Source organism: Schistocerca americana, chromosome X, assembly GCF_021461395.2.
Source record: "Schistocerca americana isolate TAMUIC-IGC-003095 chromosome X, iqSchAmer2.1, whole genome shotgun sequence".
Taxonomy (NCBI): Eukaryota; Metazoa; Arthropoda; class Insecta; order Orthoptera; family Acrididae; genus Schistocerca; species Schistocerca americana.
In genome coordinates, this window is record NC_060130.1 from 675,436,156 (window position 1) to 675,460,879 (window position 24,724).

The following is a 24,724-nucleotide window of genomic DNA, read 5'->3' on the forward strand; positions in this document are numbered from 1 at the left end:
TTTATTACCCAACAATGATTCAGATTCCCACACCAAGCCAGAGAATCTACAATGTGTTTACAATATCACTTTTTTTCTCATCTTCCAAGTGTCCAGCCAGAAAGAAACGTCTGACAACACACAGTGATAACCGCCAAAGCCAACCGTTATGATCACTAAATCATACATGCAGTGTGATGAAGGTGAATGAGATCCATTTATAATTTCTCACATGATATTAGCACAGAATGCGGGTGTTGAAACTTTATATATACTTTGAAGATAGGATATGTATATAACAGTTGGAAATAAATGTTTGGAATATTGATCAACTTCAGCTATCAAAGCTTCTTATACACTGCGGGCTATTAAAATTGCTACACCAAGAAGAAATGCAGATGATAATCGGGTATTCATTGGACAAATACATTATACTAGAACTAACATGTGATTACATTTTCACGCAGTTTGGGTGCATAGATCCTGAGAAATCAGTGCCCAGAACAACCACCTCTGGCCATAATAACCGCCTTGATGCGCCTGGGCATTGAGTCAAACAGAGTTTGGATGGCGTGTACAGATACAGCTGTCCATGCAGCTTCAACACGATACCACAGTTCATCAAGAGTAGTGACGCGTATTGTGACGAGCCAGTTGCTCGGCCACCATTGACCAGACGTTTTCAATTGGTGAGAGATCTGAAGAATATGCTGGCCGGGGCAGCAGTCAAACATTTTCTGTATCCAGAAAAGCCCGTACAGGACCTGCAACATGCGGTCTTGCATTATCCTGATAAATTGTAGGGTTTCGCAGGGATCGAATGAACGGTAGAGCCGCGGGTCGTAACACATCTAAAATGTAACGTCCACTGTTCAAAGTGACAACAAGAGGTGACCGAGACGTGTAACCAATGGCACCCCATACCATCACGCCGGGTGATACACCAGTATGGCGATGACGAATAAACGCTTCCAATGTGCGTTGCTGCAAACGTCGTCGAACTGTTCGTGCAGATGGTTGCAAACGTTCGCATGTGTTGACTCAGGGATCGAGACGTGGCTGCACGATCCATTACAGCCATGCGGATAAGATGCCTGTCACCTCGGCTGCTAGTGATACGAGGCCGTTGGGATCCAGCACGGCGTTCCGTATTACCCTCCTGAACCCACCGATTCCGTATTTTGCTAACAGTCATTTAATCTTGACCAACGCGAGCAGCAATGTCGTGATACGATAAACCGCAATCGCGATAGGCTACATTCCGACCTTTATCAAAGTCGGAAACGTGATGGTAAGCATTTCTCCTCCGTACACGAGGCATCACAACAACGTTTCACCAGGCAACGCCGGACAACTGCTGTTTGTGTATGAGAAATCGGTTGAAAACTTTCCTCATGTCAGCACGTTGTAGGTGTCGCCACCGGCGCAAACCTTGTGTGAATGCTCTGAGAAGCTACTCATTTGCATGTCACAGCATCTTCTTCCTGTCGGTTAAATTTCGCGTCTGTAGCACGTCATCTTCGTGGTGTAGCAATTTTAATTGCCAGTAGTGTACATACCAAAGATGTATGTGACAGATGAATGAAGTCAGAGGAACTGACTTCGTCCTATTGTAATCACTTAGCACAGTTGTGATATTTGTGTGTGTGTGTGTGTGTGTGTGTGTGTGTGGGTGGGTGGGTGGGTGCGTGCGTGCGTGTGTGTGTGTGTGTGTGTGTGCATTCCAGTTTCTCTTGGGAGCTTCAGACTGTACCCCAGACCTAATGCTAATGCATTCAACTCCGAACACTATTCCGGATGTAACAAAGGTAGGCCGAGCGGTTCTAGGCACTACAGTCTGGAACCGCGCGGCCGCTACGGTCGCAGGTTCGAATCCTGCCTCGCGCATGGATGTGTGTGATGTCCTTAGGTTAGTTAGGTTTAAGTAGTTCTAAGTTCTAGGGGACTGATGACATTAGAAGTTAAGTCCCGTAGTGCTCAGAGCCATTTGAACCATTTATAACAAAGGTAGATTCACCTCTGCATACTGCCCCTATTTGTAACGATCGTGGATCCACCAGCCCTGGATGAAATGCAGGGGGATCCACCTCCGGAACCTAACCCGGATATAATGCAAGTGGATCCGCCTCCTGGAACTACCCTGGACTGAACGCTGGTGGATCCGCCACTGAACTGTACCCAGACGTAACACAAGTCAAGTCACCTCTGAATCCTATTCTGAATTTCCTTTTACTGTGAGGATCCTGGCAAGAAACTGTCATGCGCACACAAAATAGCGTAATTGTACTAGGTGTTTACGACAGAACAAAGTCGATTCCTTGAACATTATCTCGATGTTTTACATGCGTCTTGGGTCTCGGGCGTATATAAGACTATCTGATAGCTGCAGCTGATCAGTGTTCTGAACATTATTTTCATTTGCTACATGCACCTCCAGCACAGTGCATGTATGTCTTGTATGTTGTATGTCATGTATGTTGGCTTTGGCAGTTAGCATTGTGTGTCGATGGGATTTTTTTTTATAGATGGTCATTTGAAAGGGTAGACAAACTGATCTGGGAAACAGTTTGTAGATTCTCTCCCTTTGTGGGGGAATCTGAATCTCTGTTGGATGCCAAGGAAAACTGGTATGGTAAGCAATAAGAGCAAAACTATTCTTGTACATTTACACACAGAATACAGAAAAAATGGAAAATATAGAAAAATATGTAAAATATGGAAAATGTAGAAAAATATGTAAAACATGGGGAAATATGGAAAAAATCCACATACAAAATAGGAGTACAGGATATCAGAATTTGCTGTAAAATACCAAAGGAAAGTGGTAATACGTTGACATATTTGCAGAAAAAATGATGATTTAGTGGGTTTTTACTGCATGCGCATTACTTTAGATGATCCGTCGGACATAGAGGATAAGTAGGTGTTTTCCTATTCCGTACAGTTTGCGTTGCATTAGAAATCCAATTGTGGAGTTGGCAAAAATGCTGTATACACACCCAGAGGATGTAGCTTTTTCTTTTTTTTTTAAGTGAGACACCATACATCGACATTCTCAATAGAGGCTGATAACATGTAGATATTTCAGTTCTTAATATGATTACATTGTGATCTTAACGCTTCCTCTGAAAAAATTGGCCAGCATAAAGGAATAGTGATTTTAGTGCTAAAACATAGAACTGACAGACAATAAGACCATTTGTTGTCATGGATAGTCTTCTGCAGGGTTAAAAAGATGCCATTTTAATCACTGTATAGTATTACTGGAAAAACATTTGGGTCGGTATCGCGTATTAATAAGAGCTTTGCAGTGTTGGAATGGAACGCCAAAGACAGCTTATGCGAATGCTGTGCGACGCTAGTATCGACTTCATGTGTATCGCGGTGTATTGCATGGAAAAATATCTGATTCTGGTGTCACACAAACCATCTGTAACATACCAATTATAATTTCTTACCTACACTGAGTTATAGATACACTTAGAAAAAAGAGCATTATGCAGATAGCGTAATGGATATTTGTGGCATAAGTTGTAGGACTTTAATGTAAGCACTAGGTATAGGAGAGGCATGACACCAAATATGTGTGCTTTAATACTGGAAAGATGGGAATTTCTAGAGACATGGTAAAAGTGCATATTCCCTACATATTGGAAATACTGCATCAGCAATAGGCACAGCGGATAAAAAAATTAGCAGGAAAATGCTGGAAAAAACGTCGAGGAACTATAAAAACCTATGACTGTGTAATGTAAACTGGTGTTGGGTGATGTTAAAATGCATGTTATATGGATCAAGTATCTGGACTAATGCATAAGCTTTATGTAGAATCCTAAGTTCAGATTAGGTCACGATCTGTAGTTGTAAAGCGCTTCAGACAGAATACATTAATATTTTTCCTGATCATGCCGTTGTAATAGGGGGTGACTTCAACTTACCAGGTATGGATCAGGAGTGTTATGCCATCAAAACTGGTGCCAGAGACAAGGATTCGTGTGGCATTGTTCTGCATGTCTTGTTCGTAAATTACCTTGAGCAGATAGTTAGAGAACCAACACGTGAGGGTAACGTCTTAGACCTCGTGGCAACAAACAGACCTGAACTTATCGAATCAGTTAACGCAGAGGAAGGTAACGGTGATCATAAGGCTGTGACAGCATCTATCACGACGGGTCCTACTAGAAGTGTTAAGAAAAGTAGGAAGATATATTTGTCAGCAAGGGTGACAGGATACAAATTCCAGAATATCTCAGCAGTCAGCATCAAATATTCGGTGATGAGGACGAAGGTGTGGAGAACAAATGGAAAAAAATTCAAAGGCATCACTCGATATGCCCTAGAAAAGTATGTTCCGAGTAAGGTTGTAGGGGATGGGAATGGTCCACCATGGTCTAATAGGCCTGTTAGAAAAGCGCCACGTAAACAAAGAGCACTTCATCTCAGATTCAAGAGAAGTAAAAACGTAGCTGACAAACAAATGCTAAAAAAAAAATGGTTCAAATGGTTCTGAGCACTATGGGACTTAACATCTGTGGTCATCTGTCCCCTAGAACTTAGAACTACTTAAACCTAACTAACCTAAGGACATCACACACATCCATGCCCGAGGCAGGATTCGAACCTGCGACCGTAGCAGTCGCGCGGTTACGGACTGCGCGCCTAGAACCGCTAGACCACCGCGGCCGGCAAACAAATGCTGAACGAAACGAAAATGAGCGTAAGGAGAATGTGTGTGAGATCTTATGGGACTTAAAGACTGCTAAGGTCATCAGTCCCTAAGCTTACACACTACGTAACCTAAATTATCCTCAGGACAAACAAACACACACCCATGCCCGGGGGAGGACTCGAACCTCCGCCGGGACCAGCCGCACAGTCCATGACTGCAGCGACCTGAACCGCTAGGCTAATCCCGCGCGGCGCGTAAGGAGAGCAATAAGGAAAGTGTTAAACGATTTTGAAAGTAAGATATTGTCAACCAATCTCAGTAAAAGCCCTAAGAGATTTTGGTCGTATGTAAAATCAGTAAGTGGGTCAAAATCATATGTTTATTCTGTCAGCGACCACACCGACACCGAAACGGAAGATAACAGAGAGAAGGCCGAAATACTAAATTCTGTCTTCCGAAGTTATTTCATCGTGGAAGTCATAACACTGTCCCTCCTTTCAATCGTCGTACGAACGTCGAAATGGCATATATTGAAATAATCGATAGCGGAATTGGAAAGCAGCTGCAATCGCTTAGAAGCGGAAAGGCGTCAGGACCAGATGAGGTACCTACAAGATTCTATAAAGATAATGCCAAAGAACTTGCTCCCCTTGTAGCAGTATTTTATAAAATATCGCTTCAGCAACGAAAGGTACCTAACGACTGGAAAAAGTGCAGGTCATTCCCGTTTTTAAGAAAAGCCGTAAGACATATCCACACCATTATAGACCTATATCGTTGCGTCAATCTGTTGTAGAATTATGGAACATGTTTTATGCTCAAGAATTATGATTTTTTGGAAAATGGGCATCTCCTCAATAAAAGTCACCATGGATTCGGCAAACAGAGATGCTGCGAAACTCAGCTCGCTCTGTTCCTCCATGAGATCCACAGCGCAGTGGACAACGACGCTTAGGTTGATACCGTGTTCCTTGATTTCAGTAAGGCATTTAACACAGTCCCGTATCGCCGTTTAATGAAAAAAATACGAGCTTACGGAGTATCGGAGCAAACTTGCTATTGGATTGAAGGAAAAATTCGCGAAATTAGAGCCAATACAGAGAGTTACCGACAATCATTCTTCCCAGGCACTATTTGCGAGTGGAACAGGGTTGGAGAGATCAGAAAGTGATACCGAAAGTACCCACACCATTAGATGGCTTCCAGAGTATGATGTAGACGAAGATGCAGATGTAGACGATTATCATTTTATGGGTGTGCATATAATGCAAGACTTCGCTAGGATTTTTAAGAAAATGTAGATGTGTAACTACCTAACATCAAACCATGACTTACGTGTCCAATAAAAAGACTAGCAGGGAGGAGTAATGCTATTGTAAACTATGATAAGATTGTCACATATACCGTGGCTAAAGATCGTCGTATTACAATGCTAGAAACTATAATTTCTACGTAAATGTCTGTGTGTTTGATCCTGTGGAAACCTGTTTAGCCGGCCGCGGTGGTCTCGCGGTTCTAGGCGCGCAGTCCGGAACCTTGCGACTGCTGCGGTCGCAGGTTCGAATCCTGCCTCGGGCATGGATGTGTGTGATGTCCTTAGGTTAGCTAGGTTTAAGTAGTTCTAAGTTCTAGGGGACTGATGACCACAGCAGTTGAGTCCCATAGTGCTCAGAGCCATTTGAACCATTTTTTGAAACCTGTTTAAATTTATAAAATGCTAACAAACATTTTTTAAAAAAAATATGCTAGTTTTGCTCTCTAACAATCAGCCCTATGTGCTGGTGTACATTATAATGCAGATTCCAACAAAGACGAAAAGTGTGTTGTATGTGTCATATTATAGCTGGAGAAACATATTTTTCTTAATCTAGGATGATGTTTTCTATAATACCATCAAATATAGATATCACCGACTTAGGATTGTTTACTACAGACCATGTTATTCCACAGGTCTTTACAAAAATTGCCAACTTAAACCATTTCCTATCAGTAATTTCGAATACAATATATATACATATAGACCACTCTCGTTCTGCAGTTTGTCTACTTGAGTAATAAGAACAGGTGGTGGTTGACCTGTGTAGAAGTACACATTCCAGGCAATCAGCACTGAGATAAGTTTAAAAGTTGTGCTCCATCGCCTGTAGTTTAATTATTTGCCTGTAAACTATGCAGGTATCTATATTACACATCCGATTCCATTGCTCTGCTGGAGTTCTGGCTATTCGTCATAAGTAAGTTTGACTTCAAAATAAGGATGCCCGAATTGGGTTATATGTGGCGTAGAAGACTGTAACTTTAATGGAACATTTTGCTAATCATGGTAGGCAGTACCACAAGGCAACACACTAATAAGGTAAGTACTGACAGCCATACATAATGGAGCTTGTAGGATACTCTATTCGAAATGAAGTTGTAAGTGCAGAGTAGACGATCTTTGTTAACAGAAAGTCAACACTGACGACATAGGTATTCTACGTAAGTGCTATATTAAAGCTTGAGAAACATACTTTTCTGAATTCTGCACCTTGATAAAGTCATATACCATGTACCGAAAATCAAGACGGATCATACCTAAAGAACCATGAGTCCAACAGACTTCAACCATTTCCTATCAAAGATTTATTTCTGCAGTATGTCTGCTGGGGTAATAAGGACACAAGGCACAGGGCAGAAGAGTGGGGCAGAAGTACATCTTCCAGGTGCGTTTGATTAAAGCATTGGTGTCTGGGTTTCAGGCAGGATCCTCCGTTTTGTTCGACGCTGAGGTGCTATTCCAGTACTGTAAGAGTTTCTCTGCAAATATGTTAGAGCTTAGGGGGAATACCAATTCGGCTGAGGCGTGAATGGGACTTTGGATTGAGGAGTGAAGCGTGCTGGGGTAGTCTGTGCAGTTGTACAAAGCCACTGTCCCAGTGTGACGCAGTGGTTAGTGCATCTGCCTTGTGAGCAGAAGACCTGGGTTCAAATCCCAGCATTGATACAAATTTTCCTCCATCACATCAGTCTACATATATACAGGGTTATTACAAATGATTGAAGCGATTTCACAGCTCTATAATAACTATATTATTTGAGATATTTTCACAATGCTTTGCACACACACACAAAAACTCAAAAAGTTTTTTTAGGCATTCAAAAATGTTCGATATGTGCCCCTTTAGTGATTCGGCAGACATCAAGCCGATAATCAAGTTCCTCCCACACTCGGCATCAATGAGTTCGAAAGCATCGTTGATGCGAGCTCGCAGTTCTGGCACGTTTCTTGGTAGAGGAGGTTTAAACACTGAATCTTTCACAAAACCCCACAGAAAGAAATCGCATGGGGTTAAATCGGGAGAGCGTGGAGGCCATGACATGAATTGCTGATCATGATCTCCACCACGACCGATCCATCGGTTTTCCCATCTCCTGTTTAAGAAATGCCGAACATCATGATGGAAGTGCGGTGGAGCACCATCCTGTTGAAAGATGAAATCGGCGCTGTCGGTGTCCAGTTGTGGCATGAGCCAATTTTCCAGCATGTCCAGATACACGTGTCCTGCAACGTTTTTTCCGCAGAAGAAAAAGGGGCCGTAAACTTTAAACCGTGAGATTGCACAAAACACGTTAACTTTTGGTGAATTGCGAATTTGCTGCACGAATGCGTGAGGATTCTCTACCGCCCAGATTCGCACATTGTGTCTGTTCACTTCACCATTAAGAAAAAATGTTGCTTCATCACCGAAAACAAGTTTCGCACTGAACGCATCATCTTCCATGAGCTGTTGCAACCGCGCCGAAAATTCAAAGCGTTTGACTTTGTCATCGGGTGTCAGGGCTTGTAGCAATTGTAAACGGTAAGGCTTCTGCTTTAGCCTTTTCCGTAAGATTTTCCAAACCGTCGGCTGTGGTACGTTTAGCTCCCTGCTTGCTTTATTCGTCGACTTCCGCGGGCTACGCGTGAAACTTGCCCGTACGCGTTCAACCGTTTCTTCGCTCACTGCAGGCCGACCCGTTGATTTCCCCTTACAGAGGCATCCAGAAGCTTTAAACTGCGCATGCCATCGCCGAATGGAGTTAGCATTTGGTGGATCTTTGTTGAACTTCGTCCTGAAGTGTCGTTGCACTGTTATGACTGACTGATGTGAGTGCATTTCAAGCACGACATACGCTTTCTCGGCTCCTGTCGCCATTTTGTCTCACTGCGCTCTCGAGCGCTCTGGCGGCAGAAACCTGAAGTGGAGCTTCAGCCGAACAAAACGTTATGAGTTTTTCTGCGTATCTGTAGTGTGTCGTGACCATATGTCAATGAATGGAGCTACAGTGAATTTATGAAATCGCTTCAATCATTTGTAATAGCCCTGTACTTCATAGATATTTGAAAATTGAAGAGGTCTCTGGAAGCATATAGTTTCGTTTCACAGTTCTCCCTAATTACGCATGAGAAGCCGTTGGTGGCATAATTTCAGCCGCACTCCAGCCTATCAGTGTGAACAGCACATTGAGTGCATACAATTACACCGTCCGGTACAAGACAATGGCACAGAATTCCCTTGCTGATGTGTTGTCGTTTCTACCTGCTGATTTCGATCAACAGAAGGTCCCCTGCTTCCACATTGATACTGAGTGGCAACATACATTGGACAGTTATCCCATTACAGCCACTTGTGCACCAGCGATCGCTTCTGTATCAGTGTGGGTCGGTGGAATCCGTAGCACACCCAGCCATATATGTCCAAATGGACACTGCCGAACATCTTCCCTTCCTGCAGTCGGCGGTTGAAGGGACCGAGTCTTCTCCCGTTCCTCCATTCCACCCCTAAACTACGGCCCAAGGTGTTTCTGCCCATATGCGCCTGTTTTGGGGGAAAGTAATCTGTTTCCGGCTCTGCGGAAGTTGAATGCCCACCGCAATTAATGGACCTAGATAGCCATTAGAGGACACAGCCTCGCTACAGCACCGTGCTTCCAGCATGAGCGCACCACTTGTCTCGCTTTGTGAATATGCTGGCCAGTAGTGTTCCTCGTAGCTGATATAAATACGGCTGCCCAGCAAATGGTCAGTTAGTTCTGTACTCGTGTCTGATATTGTCGGCTATTGTTATCCCTATTCTATGAACTATTAAATAATAACCTTGCTTGGCACTTGGTCTTTCTCTCCGATCACAATTTGGCTTCTCTTTCTCTTTGGTCTCGGTCGATTTCCATCGTTACTGCGGAGGCTTCCACTTTGCACTTCATCGTTTACATAGGTTGCTTTTGTCTTGTCCTTGTCCTGTCCACCATTAGTTTTCCATGTTTAACTCAGCTACTGTTTGGTGTCACGTTTTCTTCTGCAGGCAGCCCTTCTGCCATGCACCATCATATGTTTTTCTCCTGGATTCTAATGCATGCTCAAGTGTCTGGCTACTCGCAGATATAGCTTATTTACAATCTAGTGTTTACTTGCATCTTTGGTTGCCGACCCGGAAAAGTTGGAGAAAAATTGGTCAAGTATGTAACAAATTACCCAAAAATTGTAAATTGCGGCGAGAGGTGCTTAGATTTATTCAGCACTTGCACATACAAGAGTGCAGAGCGAACTGCCTCTGGCCAGAACACATACGGTATATATATACAGTTACAGAACGTTCCAGTACAATAATTCTTGACATTTGTAGACACTTCTAGAATGTACTCGAATCGAATATAGAAATTAAAATTTTACAGTTCAATTGGGTTTTGAACTCACGACCCTCCATGAAATAGGCGAGTATCATAACCACTACACCACAGTTTCCTCTGCAACAATATTTGACGCCATTTTTAAGCTGGATAATAGCCTGACACAATTTTCCTACAGGAGTGGGTGGAGGGAACCACCTAACTGCAGCTCCAAAGAGATGGTGGTTATCACTGATGACACTTTACGCTGATGATACTTCCCCTATGATGCACAGACCAAGAATGAAGAGATTCACGCAATCGGACTCGAGAGAAAGAGAGGGGTGGGGGAGGGGACAACTTGTTTCTCCACCTTTTTAAGGCATCTTATTGGCCTAGGTCAAGGAGGGAGTGTGGTCATGTCCTCATACTGACACAATGGATGGGTGACCTTGGAGGGGCCCTGATCTTGACACTTGTTTGATATGATGTCATAACCTTAAATTTGCAGTGTGCAATTTCCTGAGAAGCGTGGTTGTGGTATCAGGTGACATTGTGACCTTAAGTGCTTCGTCGCCCGATGCCTACGTGTGGTAAAATGTGCATAGCTATACTACTCTCCCTTATCTCTTAATTTGTTGTGTAAGTTATTGAAGTGACAATTGGAATGGGTAAGGCTGTGGTGCTGACACAAAAATGCTTTCAGACAGAAATTTCTTTTGCCATGTTATAATACAAGGAAATTTAGAATACTACAAAGGCATTGGAGCTGTTATTTGCTGACAGAAGTCTCTTGGTGATGGAGATACACAAAGAGGCAGCTGTAGTTATTTACGCATTGGATTACACATGTGGGTCCTATCTATGATAACAAATTATCTTCTGGAAATGAATACAACGTAATTTTTCTGCTAAATGTATCTCTCCTCGTGATATACTACCGGATATCTACTCCAGTTTCCGCTAAAACATGTACCGAGAGTCAGATAATCAGGGTTTCCTATGGTAAGTGTAAGTGCACATCATTGTTTCGTGAGTTAAATTTGAAATCAAAATTTGTGTTCAGATGCTCGTTGTGATAGTCTGGAGAGCTTCGAGACACGGTAGAGATCTATTTCAAAAAATACTTGTCATATTTCAGGAAATAAATATCTGTTGCTAACAGAATCTTGATCAAACACAAAAAGCAGTATACCGCAATGTAGTATATACAAAACGTTCAAGATTGTTTCTGAAGACAAAGACAAGCAAGTGAAGCAAACAAATAGTGTATCACATTACCGCAAATAACGAAGACATCCGACCTTATTTGCCATGAAAGTAGCCCGTACTGTGTATTAACTAAGTAAGTTGAAGCTGGCTATCCAAACGTACAACAGTCTTTAATCATTCGTCAACTGTAAATATTCCATGCTGCCTGCACTCCACTACAACCTCCACACAACTTCACCCGTTTCTCTCACATTACGTTTTCTACAAATTTTTGTCTTACTTACCGCTCCAGGAGTTTCTTCTTCTGTCTGTGTTCATGATTTTACATTTATTCACATATAAAGCATGCAGAATTTATTACACGAAGTGGAAATTGTGTAATTGTTGTTCTGAATTTTCCTGCAATCACTCAACGATGATACATTTCCATTCACGACAACACCTTCAGTAATCTGAGTTTGCTACTTACAGTGTTCGAGACGTCGTTTGCATGTATTGAGCCCTCTCACGCTTTCTCGTGTGCTCTCTGTTTACATAGTTCCTGATAAATAAATACTCGCTTTCCTAAGCATCCCACTGGGTTCTATAACTCAGCAGTTCAAGACAAAAAATATTTGGGAACATTCTACGTGTGCAACGACTGTACACAGTTTCACACGTTAGATTTTTGCTAAATCTATACTGTGTTGCGGGAAACTCTTTAGTTATTGCAGACATTTCTTTATCGAGGTTAAACTATATTCAAGGATTTATTTATTTAATGCTTTATGAAAAGTTGCCCGCTCTCCGGATCCCGTAGAAGGATATTTGACTTACAATGTCGCGCATCTGTTCGTTACACTCTCCTTCTAAACGTGAGTTTTGCGACGTCAGCCGAGAAGAGCGTAATTCTGCAGGTAACCCAGCGTATGACCTAACAGGAATTGAGTATGAACACGGGGTATTTATTCATTGACAGCCATTTCAACATGAAATGTATTCGGAGTTGCGTAAATGGAATAACGGCAATGAAAATTCGTGCCGGACCTGCACTCAAATCCATATTTCCCGCTTATCGCGAGCGATCGCCTTACCATTTGGCTATCGAAATACGACTCACGGCCACACCCAAACTTCCATATGTCGTCAACCATGTGTTTACAACCTGTACTCGTACATCCATTATGTATATTCCCGTAGAGGGGAGACGTTTTGCTTGAAAGCCGCTTGCCTCGTGTCTGCGGATAAATATTCAATCCGAAGGAACATTGCATCGTAATAACAAAGGCACCGCAATATCGTATTATACCATTTCAATATTTTTTGCTGGAAAGAGAATATTTATTTCTATATCATCCATCTAAGTTTTTTCACAGTAGCCTGACAGTGGTACCATAGTAAAATATTCCTACGTGATTGCGATTTTGAACGTAACGTTAATAATATATGTTTCCTTTTCGCTGTCTTTTATTCTGGTACGTCTGATGACGGTTGATGCTCGAGACTTTCGATAAGATTTTACGTAGGATCAGAATTTTCTGAGAATTTCTGAAAAATCTTTTGGGTAGGGCAATTTGTGGAGACTTAAGATATCCCACATATTTCTCCTAATAGATACTCGAGTTGCCTTGAAATTCTATATTCGTTCAATAAAACCCCTTACAGACCACTGTGGACCAAACTTTCCCGTAATTTTATACTTGTCACTATTAAACCAAAGAGTGTGTGCTTTTCGTTTTACATCATTCTGCTGTGGAGTTATCTGAGCAGATCTCGGTGAAGAATTCAGTGTAAATTTTCATTACAACTTCTCAACATGTGTCCAACTCGAGGAAAATATTTGCCTTTCGTTTTGTTTTTAGTTTGATAGAACTGCTTAATTGCTCTAACACAATCACTGTTGCAGACTACTTGATACATAATTTTTACTTCGTCGTCTCTTCGCACAGCCACTAAAGACATTAGCGGTGATGATGTGAGTCTCTCTTCGCCTTTATGCTGCGATTATGGTGGTTGATTATGATTATATTTGTGAGATTCCCCTTCTTTCAATAAATTGCTGTTGTGTTAATACCCAGAAGGTACTGGAAGCAAACAGAAAACCAAAAAAGGAAAACCTATGAGCGTCAACACAATTGATGTTGTCTTGCAGATGTCGGAGGAAGCGGTACCAAGCGTGCCGCACGCTACGTCCCTAGACGCCATCACACGACGCCCTCGCATGCCGGAGCCGCAGCAGCCACCCGCCAGGAGCGCCACCGTCGCAGGCCGTGAGTGTATATATCGTAGCTCAAACGCAGTTTTTTATGCTAAAAGGAGTAAATACGGTAGAGTGGCCAGACCTGGGCCACATTGCACGAGAACACAATGGGATGCGTGCGTTGGTTTTAATCTGCATGTTATTTTGTACTTGCATTCGTGTAACACCTGTGAGGTTCTACAATGTAATAGGGACTAAATGACAAGAATTACGTGAAGTAACCAGTTACAATCATCTGACTTGTTGTCTCATTACCAGTGTATCCTGCATGTTGCTGTGTTCAGGATACATCATGAGTAGTGAAAAAAGAACACAGTGAAATAATGAAATTTAAAAAGGAGAGCGCTAGAGTTCATTAATGAATGTAAAGAATCTGTAGAATTGCCCACGTCTATTTCCATAAAAAAAAAAGAAATACCCTCGATAACAGAAGAGATGAAAATAACATCAGCTATTCACTGTCATAACAAATTATTATTTGCGCCAATTTCATCAACACAGACCATAAATTCATTTGGCTTACCACTATTGAATGTTCCGTGCTCCCCCAATCCTATCCGTCCTCCGAAGCACGAAGAGTCAAGAAAATGTAATAAAAAGTAATGATTCTGCAAAATTAGAAAAACACTTTGAAAAATTAGTAATAGGATTCTTTAACCAGGTTTTTATAGTAGTTAATAGAAATAAAGTAGCTCTTTGAAAGGCAAATGTTAATTCAAGTTCCATATGCATAGTAATTCTTTATATCGGTAGAACAGTAATCGTTACACTCCAAAGAAAAACAAAAGATGCAAAAATTCCAGGTCACTAGCCCACACAAACAACATATAGGTATTGTATTGTCTGAAGCGTGGCCTCGCATTCTCATGATAAAATAGCCAACATTTAATCTATTTCTCCCCTGTGTGACAGTTTTAGAAGGATATAACACAAATAGCAGTCTACATCATCATTACTGTTAGACTGCTAATCATATTTTGACACATAAGAGATACAACACACTTATTGATTAATTCGGTGATGGTTTTCTACAAAGATCAGTTTTTACCCAACGTTCCTGGTGGTGGTGTATGAAGGTCGTGTTTTCTATTTCCTGCATCGCCTGCTTTTCTGTCATTTTCTTCTTGTACGTTCCTTCATTGCTTCTGGGCCCAATTGCAGATGTTTTGTTTGTCTCTCTTCTGTTGCCCAAATCTCTTTCACGGTGCACCGGTCCAACTAGGGACCCTGTAGCATGTTTTTTTCTGACTATTGAGGCAGCAAAAGTGGGAAAATCGTGATGTCTTTGAGGGTAACAACAGATGATTTGGAAAAAGCGCTGTGACAAGATCTTTCCGTTCTGCAACTGCTGTCCTTTAGAGGTGACGTTGAAAGATACTTTTCCCTATTGCAACGGATATTCTTTAAGTCATCGATAGGCAATTCCTTGACAGACCAAAAAGTTAACACATGTGAGTTACTCTGACGAAAAGGCGCAAAATCACTTGGTTATAAACTTTGACAAAAAGGAAACTTCTTCAAGCTTCCTTGCAAGGAGGTATGTAATGATTGTGCCTACTTTTCATATCAATCATTCATCGCCGAATTTTTACGTTTTACTTGATTCAGATTTTCAGTGTATTGTAATCGTCTTCAGGTTTGTCAACAGACGCAAAGAATGTGCATGTCTACAAGTGAAAGCAGTGAAACATGATAAGAAGATACCAGTAATACCATCTACTTAAAACATGAAGAAATACGACATGAGAAACAGTTAACTATCTTAGTAGGGAAAAATACCTCAGTTAATAAAATGGGATATAAGTCATAAATATCTTAGACAAGAGTGGCAGCGTCAGCAAATTTTAAACATGATTAATCTGAAACACAAATAAATGTACTCGACTCATAACTAGAAGGGTAGTCGCGGCGTCAGGACACTTTTGATACCAAATTAATATGTAAATCAATTAAATTGATCAATTAAACACTCCCGCCGCCAACCACGCCCACCCCCGCCCCTGGATGACATCACTTATTTTTCTCAGCCTGCACGTGTACCCCAACCCCCTCTTCCCCTACCCCCCTCGCCACCAACCTGCCCTATTGGCAGGAATTTCGAATTTTGGCGGGAATTTCAAATTTTGGTGGGAATTTCTTTGTCTCAGGGAGGTGCGGACAAACCCACCCACCTACCCCCACCCGGGAATTGACAGGAAATTAAAACTGACGGTATCCTTTCTGGGGCTAGAACCCTGGTCCTTCTGGGCGGAAAGCCCAAGTGTAACCCTCCCCCCATTCGTGACACAATTAAACCACCAGAGGGACTTGATACTGACGGTAAATTAAAAATGGCTGTGCCTTTTCCAGGACTCGAGCCCTGAGGCTCCTGGATGGAAAGCTCAAGTGCACCCAACTAACACATGGAAATTGTCCAAATGTGGGAGAGGAAGGTTAGGTTAGTGTACTTCATTTATATTGGTCGGGAAACTGACGCAAAGATCGATACTAATTACATAATTAATCGCAAAGATCAGGCCTCATTACACAACTGTCTGCATAGCGCTACACAAGGACGGTGTAAAAATGCAATACACTGCAAAAACTGAAAATACCATACAACTGGGGTTATACTAGTGGGAAAAAAATTCGCAACACCACTCGAAATTAGCGAGACACACATACACTCAAACTCTACCCTACACCTATAAGCTGATCGGAAAAAGGCTAGGACGTAAGGTACTATCTTTATTCTTTTTGGTGGGAAATACGTTCAGCTGATGAGATGCTGGTGTTGGACAGAGAGGAGTTTAAAAAGTGAATTACCTGTAAGTATACAGGTTCTCGTACAGTACAGGCGATAAAACTTTACACTTGCCTCTGCAAGCGACGTCGATCACTGGCCACCTGCTCCAATGGATAAATACCTGTATATTTAATCGGATCGCCACATACGCTCGATGCTGGCATGTAGATGGTATTTGTTTTAGATATACCGGAAGAGAGAGATGCGGTAAAAATCTATCGGTAGAAATTAGCGGAGCTTTTATAGTTCGTAATTTTTCTCTGCTCAGTGGTACAGGAAAACAATGATAGAATGTTTGGGTCATAGACGTGAATGGATTCTGAGGGGCACGGATGTGCTTCGATGTTGAGTCGTCCTAATTTTTCCAGCAAGAAACACCACAATAACTGTTTGTACTGTCATCGTTCTGAAGGAGCAGGATTCATATGACGCTGACCTTACACATCGTACACTCTCCTACAGCATTAACTCGACTCACTCTGTTTCTAGACAGGTTGCAGAATGTGGTGGAAATTCCTCTCTCCGACTTCTGGGTAAAATTGCTAAAATTGATCTTGCTATCAGGTGCGGTGTGTATTACAGTACATCGTCCCATATCAATGGAGTCTTTCCAATCCCAACTGTCCACTGGGAACGTTGTTGAATACTGCGTAATGATTGACTGACATCATTCTGTTGAGATGGAGCGAACCTTGTTAGAGCACTGGATATCTGCTGCTTTTCGCTGTGGAACATGGGATTACATGTTAAGGTCATAACTTAATACAGTTGTGTGGAAGCGTTTTCTCATTGCTACAGACTCGTTCTATTTCCATGTGCTACTATACCCAACATGTTTTTATTTTAATTTTTTTCGCCAATATAATAACAGTACCTCTTTTTATTTATGCTACTCACGCATGTTGTGAACAGCACCTTCTGGCGATGGTCAACAATGGAACAGTAATCATGTACATGACTGCAAAATCGAGGAACAATGCTTTTAGAAACGGAGCACCGAGACATCCGCTACCCTTTCGATGGGAAGATATTAACTGTACAGGTAGTCACCTTCGAACAGTTGCTGGAAGCGCTCTACAATACCGCAAACTCTTCCAGTTTCCATATGTTGCGATGTCTTCCACATTTTTGACAATCAGAAACATCGCGGCTGCGTTTTATTTCTACCAGCCTGTGGTTTGGTAGCTGTATAGTTTATACCATGCAATGTACAGTTTTCTGTGAGAGCCAGAGGATCGAAACGTGTTAATTTCGGTTTAGCAGCAGCTGACAAAGCACTCTTAAGTCATGGTCGAAAAAACAAAGTGTACGGTGGTGTACACTGATTGGGTGTGTTACAACTGAAAAACACAATGTATTAAACTGCTTATGAAGGAGAAACGCAAGAGCCCTCTCGTGTGATTGGTTGTCTGTTGGATACGGTCATCCTATAGTACAGGTGATGAAACTTTACCCCGGTCTGTGGAAGCGACTTTAGTCACGAACCATCTGCTCCAATGAACCAATACCTGTATATTTAATAGGATCGCTTCATATGGTTGTGTGATAGACATGAATACACCCTGAGCGACGCAGATCTCCTTCGAACTACCTGTATGTGATTTGGAGATGTATAGCAAAATCTTTGTCCTTCCTCCATACCATGTATGATGTGTAGTCTTCCTAATTTTCCCAACAGGAAACACCACTGTAACCTATCGTACTATCTCTTCTGCTACCTCGTGTTGCAGGGGAAAGCTTCGTTTGGCGCTGGCCTTACACACTGTACGTAGTTGGCAGAGCTATGACACCACGTTCCCATTTGCATTGAGTGATCAAATCCGCACGTATGTTGCATTAACTCAGTTCGTCCTGTTTGCCCACACGACGCAGAAGGTCTTAGATATAGCCCTCTCCGACTTCTGCACAAGTCAGACTTAAATTTGGACGATCACATAGACTAATCTGGAGGGAGGATGGGGCAGAGACTTAGGAGCACTTACAAGATGCAGAAGGATTGTCTAAAAACAGCGCTGGGGTTCTTGGTGTATGGGATCCTTAGCAGACAGGTTCGAAATAAAAAAAGAAAAAGGGTGACTCGTTTCGAGATACGAGAGTGGCACGAATATGATTTAACAGTGGCCGTAACCATTAAAAGATGTATCTGCAAGACACATTTTGCGTATGTTGTAGAATGGACAGACTTGATTCCCAATCGCAGACAGCATTTCTACCTGAAAGTGTAACATTATCAGTGACTCACGTGTGTACCTGTAGGCTCAAGACCGCCTTTTAAGCAGGGTATGTTGTGTATGTTTTGGACTGTAGAATCCCTCTGTGGTCAGCTTCAAATGCCATTTATCAATAGTGTTCCTCGAAAGGAACATCGTGTTGCCTCCATGGATTCCCAGTTGTCCTAGCTGGTCAGTGTAATCTGAAAGCTGGAAAAAAATTTTTGCCATGTAAAATGACTCTCGTGATCAATTTAATTAATTAATTAATTAGCCTATCATACTTATATCAATCACGTGCCGCCTGGCGGGTGGAAGAGATGGCAAGGGCACTGCGGAATGATTCTTGACAATTCTGTCTTTTTTTCGTTTTCGTGATATCTTTTAACGAAATTTCAGTCTTCCACCTACACAGGGCGAGATAGGCTCTCACGATTTGTTTTGTAAACGCTAGTATGATATAGCATTGCACTAGTAAAACGGGCCCTGTCAGAGTGTACAGAACAGCTACATTCTCTTGGATTATAGCTTCTTTTTGTCAAACGTAAAATAAATATGTTGTTTTTTTCTTGATATGTGTGCCAATGGCGTGAAAGATTGTCTGAAACGTTTGTAATACTCACGTGGATGACAGTTTATTTACAGACACTGAACGCGAGAGATTCTCTCAGGTCGTCTAATTTGTTCAACAAGCTGGAAGAATTGGCCTAATATAGATTTTTTTTCTTTGGAGTTAAAATTCTCGTGGTTTGTTTACTCCGATGATGGTTTCAAAATAACGAGTACAGTCTTCAGTGACCAGTAGTTCTCGCAGCAAAATAGTCAAAGTTTTCTTTTTCCTGATTTTGCGCAGGGTGGTCATGTCTCTGCTCATCATTTGTGGTCGGTGACGGTACACTTCCCTGGACGTCACAAAATAATGAGATGCGACTGCAGTAAAAACTATACCGATTTTGCTGATAAAACTAAAAGAAAATGGACTTTTTCCTATTTTCGTGGAAATGTTCGGATAATAAGTTGACGTCTCTTTATCTAAGGATAGATGATGAATGCAGCTAACCGCTATCTCTGTGTAATGTCTTGTCTGTATAGACGTGTATCTGTTGCCTTTAAGATTACTTCACCTTCACACATAAATCTATACAATAAAGTAAGGCCCTCCCCGTTTTTGGCTGATCCGTGATAAGACAGGCGAAAAATTAGACTAATGGAGGATTATTAGTATTATCTCTATTTTCATTCGCTCTCTCAATTTCTCTCCTTTATCTATGTACAGTTTTTAATATAATATTTCATTACGTGAAATGAGCCAAATAGGATCTTTGGTGGAGTCCTTCGTCTTGGTAATCAGCGGCTGGCTTGCTGTAAGAGATCTTTACAGTTATTATTACTGACAAACACTGCAGTCAGTCGGGAGAATCAATCGTCTGGACAATTTGTTCCTTTTACGAAAGATTGCGAATTCCAGATGTGTACGAAGCCTTTTTGGACGATTTAACACAGACTCAGTGATTGCAGGCTCTCTTCGACACAGCTGAAACTTCCCCACAAATTACAGGGCCAACGTGATCATCAAATGATTCAGAAAAAACTCATTCGTTCATTCACTCCAGAACAAAAAAGTCACAAACCTTATTTATGGAGGAAATTGTGTATTAAATCCATCTCCATTACATGTCCAGATCCCCGGTGATTCCACGCCTTAATTATTTTCCGTTTACAGTCTCTTTCTCTTCAAACAAACCGCTAGCGGCACAAATGTTAATTGGCTCGCTTTAGCGAGAAGAAAAGCAGAATATGTATCTCTCAGAAGCACGTCAATCCCTCAACAGATACTCCAGAAGCTGTCCTAGTTACCACTCCAACAACCATGGAGAATGCATATCCGGATCTCTGTTATTTCAAAGAATAAACGCACTAGAAAATACTTTGGCGTCGTCGAGCTGTTGCCGCATATATTACGAGAATATCAGATCAGATAACTTTTCCAAAGTGAATGAATGTGGATGGTTTGATTGAAAATGATTAATTGGTACGTGGTAGAGGGTATTTTCTGTGGGGACATTACAATGCACCTCGCAGCGAGCGAAGTTTGTGAGCCTAATTTTGATTTACCGAACACACTTCGCGAGCTATCTATTAGTGTGGGTAACCCTGAAGTGATGATAGTCAGTCCTCCGACTGAAAAAAAAATTATGTTTAAGACAGACGAAGAAAAGAATCATTGAAAACAGAAGAAATGAAGAGACAGGTACCGCGGCTGTATTGATTTTACGTGCATCAAGGTGTTACGTCTGCTGTGCACAACCAAGGAAGATGATCTTTCATGAAACTGTTATCAGGGTCTACCCATTCGGGAACTTTCTTAAGCAGGGAAACCTTGGTTCAAATGGCTCTGAGCACTATGGGACTTAACATCAGTGGTCATCAGTCCCCTAGAACTTAGAACTACTTAAACATAACTAACCTAAGGACATCACACACATCCATGCCCGAGGCAGGATTCGAACCTGCGACCGTAGCGGTCTTGCGGCTCCAGACTGTAGCACCTTCAACCGCTCGGCCACTCCGGCCGGCGGGGAACCTTGGAAAACCTCTTAAGCCTAGACCCCGAGCGTACGGTACCTAGAAGACAGGATAGCCTACAGAAGAGAAAAAATAATTTGGAATTTATCTCTAAAAGTAAGATAGGGATCGATTTATATAACGATTTGGAGAAGAATTATTTGTGCCTCTAGCTAAAAAAAATTTTACAATCAATAACTCGAGTTTGTTTTTTACAATCTTGTTCCCAGGACAATATCTTACGGTGCTGAAACTCCCCCGGGTCTTGCATGTCCCCGACGTCCACATTTGTAGTCGGTCTTCTACGCGGCCCACAATGGGAAGAGTAGAAGGGACAGGGATACCAGATTTCACATGCAACATTCATTCCAAAAGAATTAGCAATGACCGAAAGGGAAACTCTTCCTGTAAAAGAACTGGTTAGGTTGCAGCGTTCAAGATTCTCCTTTTTGAAAACAAAATCCCTATGGCTTCATGCATCCCTTTTCTTACGATGTACTGCAAGGAATTTAGCCATTGACTTACGGTTTCCATTTATCCATTAACTAATGCTGTTGCCGAAAACATTATAATATTTACTCTAGTTGAATTTTCTTTTAGACTTCGCATCACCACTTGTGCTTATAAGTCCAAAAATTCTGACACATTTTCTGTCAGTGATTTATTCTTCGTAATTTAAAGGATTCATGCAACTTGCAGTAGATTTTGAATTCAAATCATCGAATAATGGAAAGTGTGGTTCATTTTATACAAGGACATAATCCATCATTTCCTTGAAAAGTCATATCATTTATCTATACTCATAAATATTTTATCCTAAATACATATATTTCTCCGCTTGATTGCTGTAATGTAAAAGTTATTAGTAGTGAGGAATGTGGATTCACTTCTTTCATTTAGTCTCCGATTCATCCGGCATTCATACATGCACATATATGGAAATGGATTTTCAAACAAAATTCCAAAGTGAAAAAGACCCATTAAATAACTACTAATTCTATGAATATTACTTTCTTTTGACATTAAACAATAAATCAAGAACTCTTAACGTCTAATTATGACACTTTTTTGAAGTTCAACATCAATCAGTTTCCCCTCACGTTTAATGCGAGTCTCTTACAAAGCATATCTGTGTCGTCTATATCGATTCTAACTCTCACGCCGACGTTAATTGTTTTGCGTGGGAAATTATCTTTGCAGCATTAACCGTCACTCATGATTCACTACTTAACCGCAAAACTTCACTTCACACGTTTACACATCTAAGTGTGCTCTTCAAATTATATATGAACATTCACTGGGAACCTCTTTTGATTATGCAGCGTCATTTTAGGGAAATATTTCTTTCTTCTTGAAGGTCATTCAGATCCTTTTATAATTCTTGATGACATTAGCAATGCTAAAGTTCTATGTTTACCCAAACACAGGTGAAGCCTATCTCCACTATCTTCTTTGCAGCACTCGATAGTAACAGTTAGTCACTATTTCTACAATCTGTGTCACTGATTAATTATTTCAGTTTAAAGTTTTCTAACACTAAACACACACAGTTTATTGTTATGTTTTTACGAGCGTTCATCTCTGTCACTCGCAACACCATTCCTCCCTATCTTCTAATCTTCATTAAATTTTTTCAAGTCGTTATGGGAAAATAACCCTTTAATTTTGTTAGATCCCGGGTATGCTAACAGATAAGCCCCAGGGTTCCGAATCTGTAGAATGATGTATGGGCCAGTGTATAATAACTCCCATTTCTTTATACTCTTCTTTATTAAGGATGATTTGGTATGTCTTTTGACTAGTACCTTCTCTCCGACGTGGTACGCCTGTACCCTCTTGATTAATTTGTCATATTGTTGTTTTCTCTGATCAGCCTTTTGCGTCATATTTATGATGGCTTGTCTTATTTTTTCTTCCCAAGGCATCTCCGTTTCCTGAGTTTTGAGCATATGTTCAGTCCAGCAGTTTTCTTCTTTTGCCTCGAACATCAATTCATGAGGTGTATAACCAGTGGAGGAGTGGGGCATGTTGTTGGATATCTGCTCAAATTCTTCCACATAATTTGCCCACGCATGGGGAGCAGTATGGGCTTGAGAGGGTTCAATCAAACCCCATTTCAACATGCGATCTATTTCCTTTTGAACTTGAGCCTTTAACCTCCAGGAAACAGGATAGAAAGTTCTACAATACGCTTCGTACAGCTTGACGTAGAGATGGCATATGTATCCCTTAATAACTCCTGGCCTTTCATCAAAAACGTTTTCATACGTTAATAATAATTCATTGAGCTGCTTCTTCTGATCTTTGATAATTGAGTCGGATTCATTTAACTTTTCCAACACTAATTGACCGAAATCTTCTTTGACTTGGAACTCATTAATTACGTGCTCTTTAGAACTATGGGACGTCCTGATTACTTGCACACTGATCCCACAATTATATTTTCTCGTAAGGCTTTTTTTTTTCAACAACTCCAACTCAATTTCTTGTTTATTAACATTCAACCAAATTTTTCCTGTTTTAAAATCTATTCTGCATCCGTATTGACGTAGGCTGCCGACTCCGATAATGCAATCTACCACCAAATTTTTCACAACAAGGAATGTGCTTAATATTGCTACATTTCCGAATTCCACACCAAGCAGTGACGGCACCTTTACGTTAGCCGATCGAGCCCCAACGGCGCCTATTATTCTGCAATTCTGAACTGGAAAAACTGGTACTCGTCTTATATTTCTGATCCTGTTGAATAGTGCCTCCGAAATAACATTTGTGGTTGCAGCTGTGTCTAAAACCGCCATTATAGGTACGGTCTCCATAATGACTTTAACTTCGGCTACTGCCACCTGTTCCTTATCCTCATCTTGTGGTTCTAAGTCTTCGGTCAGTTCATCTGCCAGTAATCGTCTATCATTATACGTTAGCATGGGTACACATATTCTGTTGCCCCTCAACCAATTGTTGACCGCTCCTCCGGGGCACGAGTGGGTCCTTAAAAGTTTGTTGGATTTTGATTTGTCTGCTGGTTGACATCATCCGTCACTTTGGTAATTACCGGTTGATTCGTAGATGTCCGTCCCCACTGATGTTGGCCATTTGAATTCATTCCTCCCGGTTGATTCCACTTTCTATTAGTGTTATTATCCCAGGCTTGGGGTCTGAAATTTCTTTCGTTCCCCCACACGGGATTGTATCTTTTCCCGTTCCTGTTGTTCCTTGAATAGCCCCTCGCAAGACCATTGCCGAGATTACTATTGAGATTTTTAGGGGTTCCTCCATTATTTAACGATCTCTGTTCATTCCTTCTAAGTGTCGATTGATCGCCATTGGTATAGCCCATACTTCCACCTTGCCTACCGTTTGGCGGAGGTTCTATCGCCCTATATTGGAATTTGTTATCACGGGCTTTCTGGTTGTTCTCTTCGATAATATATATATAT

At 41.4% G+C, this 24,724-nt stretch overlaps 1 protein-coding gene across 1 annotated transcript in view; it reads left to right on the forward strand.

Moving 5' to 3' along the window:
- The window catches only part of LOC124555552 (potassium voltage-gated channel subfamily H member 2-like), a 1,273,976-nt gene that overhangs the window by 937,056 nt on the left and 312,196 nt on the right, over positions 1-24,724 (forward strand). The window contains exon 6 of the mRNA XM_047129507.1: positions 13,617-13,734. Within this exon, the coding sequence (XP_046985463.1) occupies positions 13,617-13,734 (118 nt within the window). The remainder of the gene's footprint in view (positions 1-13,616; positions 13,735-24,724) is intronic.